We start from the raw sequence: 12,250 nt of genomic DNA on the forward strand, positions 1-12,250 counted from the left end.
ACTATTTTGGCATACATTTTTTTTTTTTTTACAGTTTTTCTTAGATATAGGGAAACCAAGAAATCGTAATTCTGGCATTATGTATGTTCTTTCTGATGGCATTTGCAGTGTGGGATTAATAATTAATGTGACATTTTGATAATCGTTTAAGGACATGGTGATACCAATTTTCTATTTTTTTATTTTTTTTGTTGAGACAATAAGAAAAGGGTTTTTTTGGTTCTTTCTTTAAAAAAAACTAAATTTAAACATCTTTTTAATTATAATAAAAAAACTTTAATTCATTTTGACATTTCTTTTTAAGTTCTCATAGAGAACTTGAACTTATGGTTGTTTGGTCATATAGTATAATGTAATACCATAGTACTATATTATACTGCATACATTATACTGTATTCTGACAGGAGGTTTATCAAGATGTGCCTCAGGCAATCATTCATGGCAGCCCTGAGGTCCTTCAGGAGGCCCCTGGCTGCCATGACAACCAAACGACACTTTACAGTCTCATAGCGAGCAGGGCTAGATTAAAGCTGCCCACAGTCAATTATGATGGGGCCCTCTTATGTCCTGCGGGCACCTACATGGTAACACTGGGCAGTGTAATAACTGTGACAAACTTTTAGGCCACACCCCACTTTCACAATAACAAGGCTGCCTTTTCAGTCCCCATAAATGATATGGCAGCCTTTTATGTTGGTTCAAAAAAGAAAAAACACAGGTATACTCAACTCATTGCAAAGCGACACATGCCAAGTGCTAACACTAGCCTATCCATGGCTAGGCTAGGACCAGTCACAGGTCACAGGACGTATCACGTGACTTTGCGGCAGCCGGCAAAAAGGAAGATCCAAAGAGCAGTCCATGAGTGGGACTTTGCAGGGTGGTGAGTATACTCGGGTTTTTAAACCACCATTGAGCCTAGTTGCTTCTCAACGGATCTGCCAAACTTGTGAGAACTAGTGCTTTGGGCCTCCACAGCCCGCTGAAGAGCAGACAGCTGGGGACCTATCTGAACATAGAGAAAGTGGGTAGACATGTACCAGCGCCCTATAGTATTAATTTCAAGTAATAGAGGGAAATCCACTCACCTGGTACACGGTGGGACTCCTGGATGGGGATCCCACCGGTACCTAGTATCCAAGCCTGCGTATCAGTATGCCTCTTTGTCCTCTGATCAAGGTATCCTGGAGAGACGTCTTGGAGGTTTGGAGCCCTCTGGTAACCAGGAGCTTACAGCCAAGCCAAAAAGGTGAAAGAATAAAAAAACTCTGCGCTCTAGGACTAAGAGTAATCTCAAGACCCACGGGTCTAATGGTTCAGTACCAGTAACCGTATTTATTATACTTATATAAATGTACACTGCAGATGTTATTTTTATGCTTGAGAAAGGCGCCAAAACATGTTGCATTAATGATTTATAATAAATACTCTTACTGAACCATTAGACCTGTGGGTCTTGAGATTACTCTTAGTCCTAGATTGTGGATTTTTTATGCTTTCACTTTTTTGGCCTACCTGAACATAGGGGAACATGGGTCTTGGACTTGGTGCGCCATTCCAGCTATGGTTAACCCAGCCCTGATCATGAGGGGTCCATTCAAGATGCCAAATGCAAATTGGGGCATTTAAGGTTTTAACAGCCACGATCAGTGTGAACACTCATCATGGAGTTTGCTGGCTGATGTCAGCTATCAGAGATGGATGAGACCTGCATTCAATTCCTGAGCCAGCTTCATACACAGACACCCAACATACATTGTACATTTGGGATGGGTTAAAAAATAAAATCTGAACTTTGGTTGCTTGTTCTTTGCAAAAAGCATCTTCAGCCATGGGGACACAAGGCCCAAACAGGAGGGGAGCATAGAATAAGAGCAGTAGAAGGGAAGGGGAAATACATATAACATAATGGGAGACTATTATATTATACATAGTGCACTGTGTTTGAAGGGTCCCTCTATGGCACACACGGGGCCACTGACCAATCACCTGCAGCAGTGATGTCTTCCAGCAGCTCTTCTTCTCCATTGGTTAATAGGACAGGAGTGAAGGGTAAAGTACATGCAGCTGAGCCAGGACGCTCCCAGAAAGTGAAGGGAGAAATCCATTCCATTGTCTCCGCTCAGTGGGCCACCGAGGCACATCTGGAGCTTTGACATTGTGATTGGAGAATATTGCAGGCAGCCTATCAGTGCTAGGCTTTTATCAGTTCTGTACAAAAATTAAACTTAGTTCTGCTAAGCTGAACAAAACAACAAATTACATCTCCCTCTGCAAAGCTGAGCCATCATTCCTCCTACCGATATCTCCTATGAGTGCGACCATCCCCAGCGAATTTGCTATCGAATAATGTCTTTAGTAATGGGCGGTTTGCACAGCTTTAGGCCCCATGGGATTTCCCAAATTTAGAATACTACCATTTCCTACAGTCTCATCATTCATTCGGTATATGGGCATTGAAGCATACATAATAATTTCCTAATGTGTTGCTATGATCAGAATGACTCTATTTGTGAGTACAAGTACATCATTATTCTGTTTATGGCGGCACAGACACAGATATAGAGGATTTCCCTTCCATTCTCTTTTACTATATGTAAAAGCGCTACACTCCTAAAGAGAGTGGTTCTAATGGTAGACATACTTGATATACAGCAATTTCCTAGTCATGTGAATCTAAGGACACTTTCACACAAGTGTATATTGGCTGCTGTTTTCATGGCCAGCTGATATACGCTGTGATCTGATGCATTGGATTCCAATGCATCAGATCACATGGCTGTATTCCTGCGGCATAAAAGTGCCCGACCGGGACAATATAGCGTCAGGCACTTTCACGCCGGGCCAAAAAGACAGTCCTGGAACTATCTTTCCAGCCGCAATACGTTGGTCGCTGCATGGGCTTCTGTGGGAGCCAATGACAGCAGCCGGAAAAGGGAGGTGGGAGGGAGTTTAGCAGTGTGACCTCTTTTTTCCTCCTCTCTTCTCTCCTCTGGCTGCTTGTAATGGGAGAGGCTGGGAGGGGACTGAGCCAAGCTCCGCCCCCTCCCATTGTTGGCTGTGGACAAGGGCTCTGCCCCCCATCCCACCCACTCACATTGCAAACAGCCATAGAGAAGGAGAGAAGGGGAGAGAAGGGGAGGCAATGACATTGCGGCCTCAGCATATATGCGCTGGGGCCTGTGCCATCTGAATGGGCGCCTTTTGACGGCGCCAGTGGGTGCACGTAAAAACGCCTATGGCAATGTGAAAGAGGCCTCATGTTGTAAATCCTGTTAGAAGAAAATGCCATGCAAAGAGCAAAAAATGTGCCTGTAAATTTGCCCTTTCCTGTGCCCGTCATTTGAAGACTCTTGCCACACAGACTGAAGTTTTAATATATACAAGGTACCATGGATGCCTCTTCCTTTTCTTCCAGAGCCTTAATGTTGACATCAGTGAGAAATGACTTGGCTGCCAGTTCTGCAGCATATGCTAAATACATTTGTCTCAATAACTCAATGAAATTGGCATTCTTCAGATAAAGCCTGAGAATCAATGAAATCTGCTTCAGTCATAACAGATGTATTTGGCAGATAATGCAGGATCATTGTGAAATATCATCTGTATGATCCTTATTAAATATCTGTTATCCATATTCATCTGTACAAGTGTTGGATCTTTCGTCTAGCCTTCTAAAATACTATTTCTGAGTTGGATCCGAAATTTCATTAACCTTCGAATGGCAAAGATTTAATGCTAGAAAAGAAATGACTATGTTAGGATGGATTCACAGGAGTGTATTCGTATTTACGTGCAGCACATTTGCGATGCATTTGCGCTGCATTTTTTGTGGAATGGGCGTTATGTATTTGCACGTGCAAGTGCGTTTTTTTACTGTACTGTTTGAGCACCCAAATCATGTGCAAAAAAGATGCAGCGATGCTCTAAGCCATTGAGATGGCCAATTAGTGTAATGAGTTCAATATGTGCTCTTTCACTGTGAAAATGCTTAGTAAAATAGAGCATGCTGCGTATTTTTTTCCACAACTGAAATGCGCACACAAAATATGCACATATGAACAAATCAATTGAAATAAATGGGTTATTTTCTCTGTGTGTTATGCATGCAAAATCTTTGTGTGGAAATGTATGCGCAAATATACTGGTGTGAATCTGGTTTAGTGCACTATGCCCCACCCAACAACACATTTGGTAGCCCCTATCCTCCAATCCCATATAACAGTCCCTGTAGTAACGTAATAATACCCCATAAATAAAACTTGGAGACATTGCTTTTCTTCCTGTATTTGCCGCCGCATCTGTGATAGAACCTCCAGCCAGTGGCTCTGATGCAGATGTAAAACCACCCTTAAGCACCTCAAACATACCAACACACACAAAAAAAATAAAACAGAAGGGTTCCTTGGAGCAACAAAAATCTGGCACCAGTCTGTACACATTACATTTACTTCTAGCCGTGACCACCAGTTCAGAGGTACCATAAATCATAGCAGATGGCTGTTTTCTTCCACTTTTCCCAGTAACACCACCCTGCAGGATCCCCTACATTAGCCAGACTAACCAAAATTCTGACTATGGCCACACTCCTCGAGAAACCCGTTTAGATGTAGATCTGCACGTTCAGCACTCAATGCACATAATAGTGACCCAGGATCCACACAAAACACAATGCGGGCTGGAAATTAACTGAATAGGAAGAAGTTATAAGAAGATCATAAAACAAAAAACAACAAATCCAGCCTCGAACCCCTTTACACCAAACGTGGAAACCCTTATGATCTAAAACTATAACATTCCCTCCTGTTGATATGCTTGATTAGGTCGGGCCTAAGACCCCATCCAACCACCTCCATTATGGCTACAGTCAGGAAGGAGTGTGGGGTGACGTGAGCAGCATAAAGACCCAAGAAGGACAAAAAGTAACAGAAATGTTAAGTTTGCAGCACACTGTGAACTTACAGTGCCCTTCGTTAAACTGCCAATACAAAGCAGACTTTGGCCTTGTGAACTTATAGGATTGAATGGCCTGGCTGGAGCTCCTGGAGTGACTTCCTGAGTGGGTCTCACTGGAAAGAACTGACCGAAACGCATGGGAACCATCACCTGTAAATACTAACCTATGTCCTTGTAATCCCACTGAATATTTGGATAGACTACCTTGAGCTATTTGAACCACTCATCATCAGAGCCAAGTTTGACCCCTGTAAGCCGAATGAGCTTCTCCAATGACAGTCATGGAACAGAAAAGGTCAACAGTGTTCTGGCATCTTTTCACCAATAATATTTGCCAGAATAGCAAATGCTTGCAGCTGGTTTGTCTGGAAGATCAAATGCTTCTCTTCCTCCTCTTCCTTGATCTTGTAAGTTAAACTTTTGGAGTGGGAGAAGGGAGAAAATCTCCACATATTCATAATGCCATATCCTTTCTTTAAACTCCTGTTTTAATGGGCTCCTGGCGGATCTTCAAAGCAAATATACACGTCTCCTGGGCCCTATAATCTAATCAAACCCCATATACCTCCTTTTACTTCTCTGCCTAAACTGACCCCACCAATTGACATGCAGAGGAAGACAAAATCTCAGCACTCCCAGTAGACAAAGTCCCTGGAAGGTTAATATAAGCCAGGACCATCAATGGTTCCCCAACCCCCCCTGATACTTCCACGTAAGAACTCTCTAACACTTCTTGAGGGTGTTTTCACACAGATAGAATTATTCCGCAAAAATGTTGCAGAATTTGCATTCTTGTGGAATATTTAGCACCAACATTTGTACTGCTAAAGCCTGTATGTCTAAATGTAGATTTTGATGTGGAATTGCCGGCAGAATTCATTCTACATCAAAATCTGCATTTAGACACACAGATGTAATGTTGATTTCCAAGACTTCAAAATCTGCAACGTTCATGCAAAATAATTCCACCCTTGTGAAAGCATGCTAACAGCTCCCTAAGCTTATCTGCATTCCCAGCCTGTGAACCCATCCATATAACCGGTCCATCCCCCAATATTTGCAAAATGTAAATATTGGGTAACCAAGAAGACAAAGACATTTACTGAGCTGCATAGAATCTGTGGGCCTACAAACCAGTCACCAGGAATTCCAACTGCCATCATTGTTATGAGACCCCATCACCACCTCATTTCTGGAGCAAACAACGCAGGGACTTTGGCCCTACCCATGACCAGGAGCAGAAAGTCCACATAGCATCAGTTCCAGTAGGGGCAGAGGCATAGCACTGTCCAATGACATCTCCATGAATCATGGCCATCCAGAATTCCCGTAGCACCCTATCATCTTCAGCACAGATAGGGCCACGACCAACGCATAGGCTGGTGGAACTGTCACCACCGAAAAGGCCTCCCCACCTCCAATTGTGCATAGTTCTGCTTTACATCACTGTTACATTTGCCACACGACTTTTATGTACTTTTGTATATAAATATGTGACTTCAGATTTTGTGATAAACCGTGCCTGATGAACAGACCTAAGCACTCTCAAAAGCTTGCTATTTGTCATAATCTTTTTTCAGATAGCTATTAAAAAGTATCAATAACTGAGGGCTTTCTTACTAATAACATAATGTGTAAGGCTGAAAAAAGACACATATGTTCATCCAGTTCAGTCTATTATCCTGCAATGTTGATCCAGAAGAAGGCAAAAAAAAACCAAAATCCTTCCCGACTCCAAATCTGGTAGTCGGAATAATTCCTGGATCAACAACCCCTCTGAATTATTCAGTGACTAATAGTAACAAAGTATTTATGTAATAAACTCTAAAAGCTCCATGCAGCTCTCAATTAACTGAGCTTAATTTTATCCTTGCCTTTCTAGCTATATATTAGAACTGCACAACTAACAACGAGATGACAAATTGTACACATTGTGCAATGTTACAGAGTTGCAGTTTAGTGGTGATATTACAGCAGTGCTAAATATTCAGTAGTAACTGGTAATAAAAAATATTAGTGTTTGACACAAACTGATTCCATATAGTGCAAAAAACTGAACTACCATACTGCTCACAGTACTGTTGGGCACCGTATAGATAGTGCATGTGTGTATACTGTATGTCTGTATCTGTGTATTGATTTTTATTTTAAATTTTGCTTTTCTAGCAAGATCCCAAGAAAGAGGAGATGAACTCTCAGATTCTGGCCTTGATATCCTGAGACAAGCTGCTGCCTATACAAGGGTAAGATTTAAAGGTGATAAGTAAAGTTTTGGTAGAGAAGAACTCCCAAATGGAGACATGAATGGACAAATACAAAGTTAAGAACAAAAAGGGGGCTGCAGCGGGAAGGGTTTAAATACCCAATAAAAAGTCCAAATACCTACAGAGTAATCATGGCTCTAGTCATGGCATGTTACTCTCTTTAAGGGCTCTTTCACACGGGGCTGAAAATCGCATGACCTAGAGGCAGCCGCTACTGCATCTTCCGTGTTCTCGCCCATTCAGATGGCTGGGTGCGGTGTATATATGCTGCAGCCCGGAATACCGTTGGCCGGGGGGAGAGAGTTCTGCTTTGCTAAACTCCCCCTCTCCGCCCCTTGCCGGCTGCCGACAAGGGGAGGGAGCAGGATGAGGCAGGAGCTTAGCAAAGCTGCTAAACTACCTCCTCCTTCCCTTTCCTGATGGCTTTCATAAAAGTCTATGGGAACGGCCAGTGTGTTCCCGCAAAAGATAGGACAAGTCCTATCTTTTTCGGGCAGGCCTAAAAACATCTGTCCGGATTGCGCACCCTATGCGCCGGTCTTTTCTGGCCGGCCGATTTTGCGCACAAAAAAATCACCCATCTGAACTAATGCTTTGGAATCCAATGCTTCAGATGGTCGTGATCTTTGTCTGGTGTTTTATCATGGCAAAATCGCCACGATAAAATGCTTGTGTGAATCCAGCCTAAGGATGAAGCAGCACTAATAGATAGTAGTAGCTTGCATCGATCGGTAAGCAATCATTTAAACACTGGGTTGTCTTTGGCTGCTTTGAATACTGCTCTAGTTATGTCTGTTGGTTTAAAAGGACTGAAGTGGCAGTGATTGGATAAGATGCTTTCATGAGGGCTCTTTCACACAAGCGTATATCAGCTGCCGTTTTCACGGCCGGCCAATATACGCTAAGATCTCACGCATTGGATTCCAATGCATCAGATCACATGGCCGTATTCCCGTGGCATGAAAGCGCCCGTCCGGGCCAATGTAGCGCTGAGCGCTTTCACGGCGGCCCGCAAAGATAGTCGTGGAACAATTTTTCGGGCCAGAATACGTCAGCCACTGCATGGACTCTTATGGGAGCCAATGACAGCGGCTGGAGAAGGGAGGTGGGAGGGAGTTTGGCAGCGTGATTGCTAAACTCCCTCCCTCTTCTCTCCTCCTTTCTCCTCACCTCCGGCTGTTTGCAATGGGAGGGCGCGCTCCGCCCCATCCCATCCCCTCCCATTGCTGGCTGCGGACAAGGGGTAGGGAGGGGGCAGGAGCTTAGCTCAGCCCCCGCCCTGCCCCCTCCCATTGCACACAGCTGGACGGGAGGAGAGAGGAGGTAAGCCGGCTAGGAGGAGGGAGGGAAGGCCCAACGTTTGTGTGCCCATTCAGACGGCATGGGCCCCGACGCATACACGCGAAGCCTGTGCCGTCTGAACGGGTGCACAAACATTAGATTTGTGCACCCGTTTACGTGTTTTACAGCACATGTAAAAACACCTATGGCCGTGTGAGAGGGCCCTAACACTCACATTTTCTTTCTTGCTTCACACAGCTTGATAGCCTCAATTTAGTCATTTATACAAAATAGCATATGTATACACTTTGTAAGTAGAAGGCTTTGTGGAGCTCCTCTGGGAAACTCAATCCAATCTGTGTTTATTTAGCAATCTTTAACCACAGTGTGGGGTCTCATACACATTGCATGTCACAGTCTGGTGTAATATATACTAGAGATCCTAGTTGAAAATGTGTAAATAAGCTTGTGTTTAACCATTCCCATGGCAAACCACTCCATGCATTGTTGCAATGTTTGAACTTCGACATCATGGTATTAGCTGAGGCTTCTAGCATGATGCACTAAAAACACAGCTATTATTGGTCTTAGAAATTCCTTCCCATACGAGAGCAAAAACATTACAGAGTTCTCAGTCATGTGACGGAATATCGTTGTCTGGTTCAAATAATCCTATTCACTAAAATGTCTTTTTACTTTCTAGGGGTCTCAAAGACATGCCCGACTAGGTAAGTAGAGCCTTCTAAGATACACAATATGTGTTCATTTCAAATGTGAGATGCGATGTATGATAATAGTACTATCTGATATGTGAAGCAATGAGCATGAAATGTTGACCAGTCCTATGATTAAAATCAAAGTGAATAACTTGTACCAGTTGAAATATTTGCCATTTTTGCATACAGTAGGTCATAATATAGAGTAAAAATACTCTTGCCTCCTTCTTGTATATGGCAGAACCCTTGTGACTAAAGTCCCCTGCAACTAACAAGGACCTGATGAGACTGCTACATGATGGAGTAGATTTATGGCATAATTTGTGTCAATTTCTGGCATAAATTATACATACATCTTTCAGTGCATACCACTACCCCCTTTTTTTTAAGTGTTGTAGGAGAGCATATGCCTCTTATTCAAGCAGGGCTTACACCAATTTTTGATGTAGCTAGAAATGAGCAATGACTCTTATCAGCGCTGCATGCTGATATTTTTCAGCGGGCGGTGCTGATAGTATTCTTTCAGCTGGTATCCCGCTGGCCGTTCTCAGCGGGACACCAGCTGAAATCTCCAAGAACAAAGCAGTTGCTTGCATATACAAAGCAGCAGCTTTGTTCTCGGAGCTATCGCGGCTGTATCCCACCCCGCCTGCATTAACTCTTAAGTAGCTAATTAGCTACTTAGAGTTATTCAAAGATGATTGCTTTTTTTGTGTGATTATCTTTCAGTGTAAATTGGCCCTTACAAGTACAATTTAAATGGCTCAACACAACTAATATAACAAGTGCTTTCTCAAAATTAACAAAAAAATGCTACTTTTAATAACTACTGTAGTCTTAGAATAATTTAATACCCTGAATAGAATACCGTACCTCATAAGAGCACACATTTGCAAATCAGGTGTTATCTCAAGCCCACCTGATATAACTAATCAAAGGCTTCATTAATTGCATCAGATACCTGAACTGGCTGTGGCTTTGTTGACTGTGACATTTGATTGCATATTAGAAATATGGCTAAGTCAAGAGAGTGGACCAAAAAGTTAAGAGAGAAAATTTTAGAAGAAGACCCAGAGGATTATAGAGTGGCTTGAACCCCAGAGAATATCTTTGGCAGGATTTAAAGAAGGTGGCTAGAGCACACGAATCCAAGAATATTAGTGAACTGGAGGCCATTCCTCATGAGGAAAGAGTTAAAATTCCTCAGGAATGCTGTTAGTATTTGGTGTCTGACTATGCAACACATTTGCAGCAGGTCATAACAGTGATAGGGTGCACAACAAAGTACTAAAGGTTTGTCATGAAGAGATTGAGTAATTCTGAGACTGAAGTAAGTCATTAAAAGTGGCATTTTGTGTTGAATTATAAGATATCACTTTTTATATTTGTTTTGTTGAGCTATTTAAATTATTCTTGATTATTTTTCGTAAACATTTGAAAGTTTGTAAATTTGGCAAATAAACCTAATTTGCAGTGGAGGTTAAATAATTGTGATAGGAACTCTATATGTATAATATTCTAGTATTATATATTTCCTCCTTAACATTTCTTTCAGTACCTCCAACTTCTAAGTTATTGTCAAGAATGAAGCAAAGATCTCCACAGTGAAAACCAGGCAGCGGTGATCACCATTGGTGCCTTTTTGTTTTTTAATAACATGACTCACATTTTGTAATGTTTTTGTAATATGATTTTGTATGTTTCCCCTTGAAATGTTGAGACTTTGTTTTAACGGTTATTCTTGCTTGAGGCACTTATTGTAGCTACATACATGTTAAGTGAAGGAAAAATGCATGTTGACAATGAATGGTTTATTCCTGGGATAACATTTGGTCTATGCAGCTAGTGAACTTTAAAGAAAAAGTAGCTCTTAAATTCAGGTCTTCTTCATTTACTTAAAGAAGAAAGATCACTCTTTTGTCAAAGGCCAACCATGCATTCTCCAGAGAAAGCCAAACAGGGCAGCAGAAGACAAAGCAACAACACTTTCCTAGCACTGTTGACACTTTGTTGTATTGATTGGTTGAGGTCACACTGGCAGACCCTTGGCGATCATCAGTGATGGACTATTCTACAGATATGTCAATAATATCTGTCCTGAGATAAACTCAATGTGGATTGATTGAAATAGGTAAATCTAATAAAAAAAACATACACTGAGACTACGCTGTGATACAAATAATTGAAACCATAGTGCCTTCGGAAATTTGCGGTAACATCAATCATGATAATTGCTGAGATGGTAAAACAAGCAATAGTAAAATATGTTTATTCTAGTATTAAAAAGAAATCAAATAGAAAGCTTGGCAGAATATCATCAACAAGGAGTAAACAATAATTAAAATCATCAGAAGACTTTTGACTTTTATGTGCTGTGTGACAATGGTAGTGTTAGCTTAGATTGGTTTGTGTATTATGTATTTTATATTTGTGTTTTCGCCAAGATCACGTTAACGTTACAGTACTGTGTTGGGCTGATAGGATAAACATGTTGCTATTAGAATGCTAGCAGTTAACGTGATTGCTCCTTTATTTGTTCGTTTTTCATGTAGTCATTTTGAATTAAAGCTTTGTACTTTGGACATCTGATCCGACGGAGTATCCAACCACAACGTACACCCACCATTCACAAATTGTACAAAATAAACAACAGCTTTTAATAAGTTCTTTTTTGATTATATTTTTTGTATGTTTCAAAAGATTAGTTCAAACACTATACTTGAAAATAATATTTTAGAACCTGTCTTTCTATTAGGATTTATTAGCGTATGATTGCTGGTTCTTCATTGTGGTCTTCATAGCTCAGACTGTAGGTCATAGGGGTCTGCTTAAAAATAGTTGTCCAACAAGCTATCCTCGTAAGGTTTTATAAACTCCAAAAAGAAGATAAGTAAAGGTAAAACTTTATCTCCAACTGCAAGAAAGGATTAGCCATTTTGAACTAGAACTGCTTTTGGAGCAAGTTCAGAAGGCAACCATACACATTAGAGCATCATCTAATTTTGACAATTTTGGCCATTGACTTTGATCTAC

General features: G+C 41.5%; 1 protein-coding gene across 1 annotated transcript in view; it reads left to right on the top strand.

Annotated features, from left to right (window-relative positions):
• The window catches only part of TGFBI (transforming growth factor beta induced), a 57,918-nt gene extending 46,038 nt beyond the window's left edge, over nucleotides 1-11,880 (top strand). The window contains exons 15-17 of the mRNA XM_066591130.1: nucleotides 7,123-7,199; nucleotides 9,205-9,229; nucleotides 10,773-11,880. Coding sequence (XP_066447227.1) covers nucleotides 7,123-7,199; nucleotides 9,205-9,229; nucleotides 10,773-10,825 — 155 coding nt within the window. The 3' untranslated portion in view covers nucleotides 10,826-11,880. The remainder of the gene's footprint in view (nucleotides 1-7,122; nucleotides 7,200-9,204; nucleotides 9,230-10,772) is intronic.
• The last annotated feature ends 370 nt before the right edge of the window (nucleotides 11,881-12,250 follow it).

Source organism: Eleutherodactylus coqui, chromosome 2 (assembly GCF_035609145.1).
Source record: "Eleutherodactylus coqui strain aEleCoq1 chromosome 2, aEleCoq1.hap1, whole genome shotgun sequence".
NCBI lineage: Eukaryota > Metazoa > Chordata > Amphibia > Anura > Eleutherodactylidae > Eleutherodactylus > Eleutherodactylus coqui.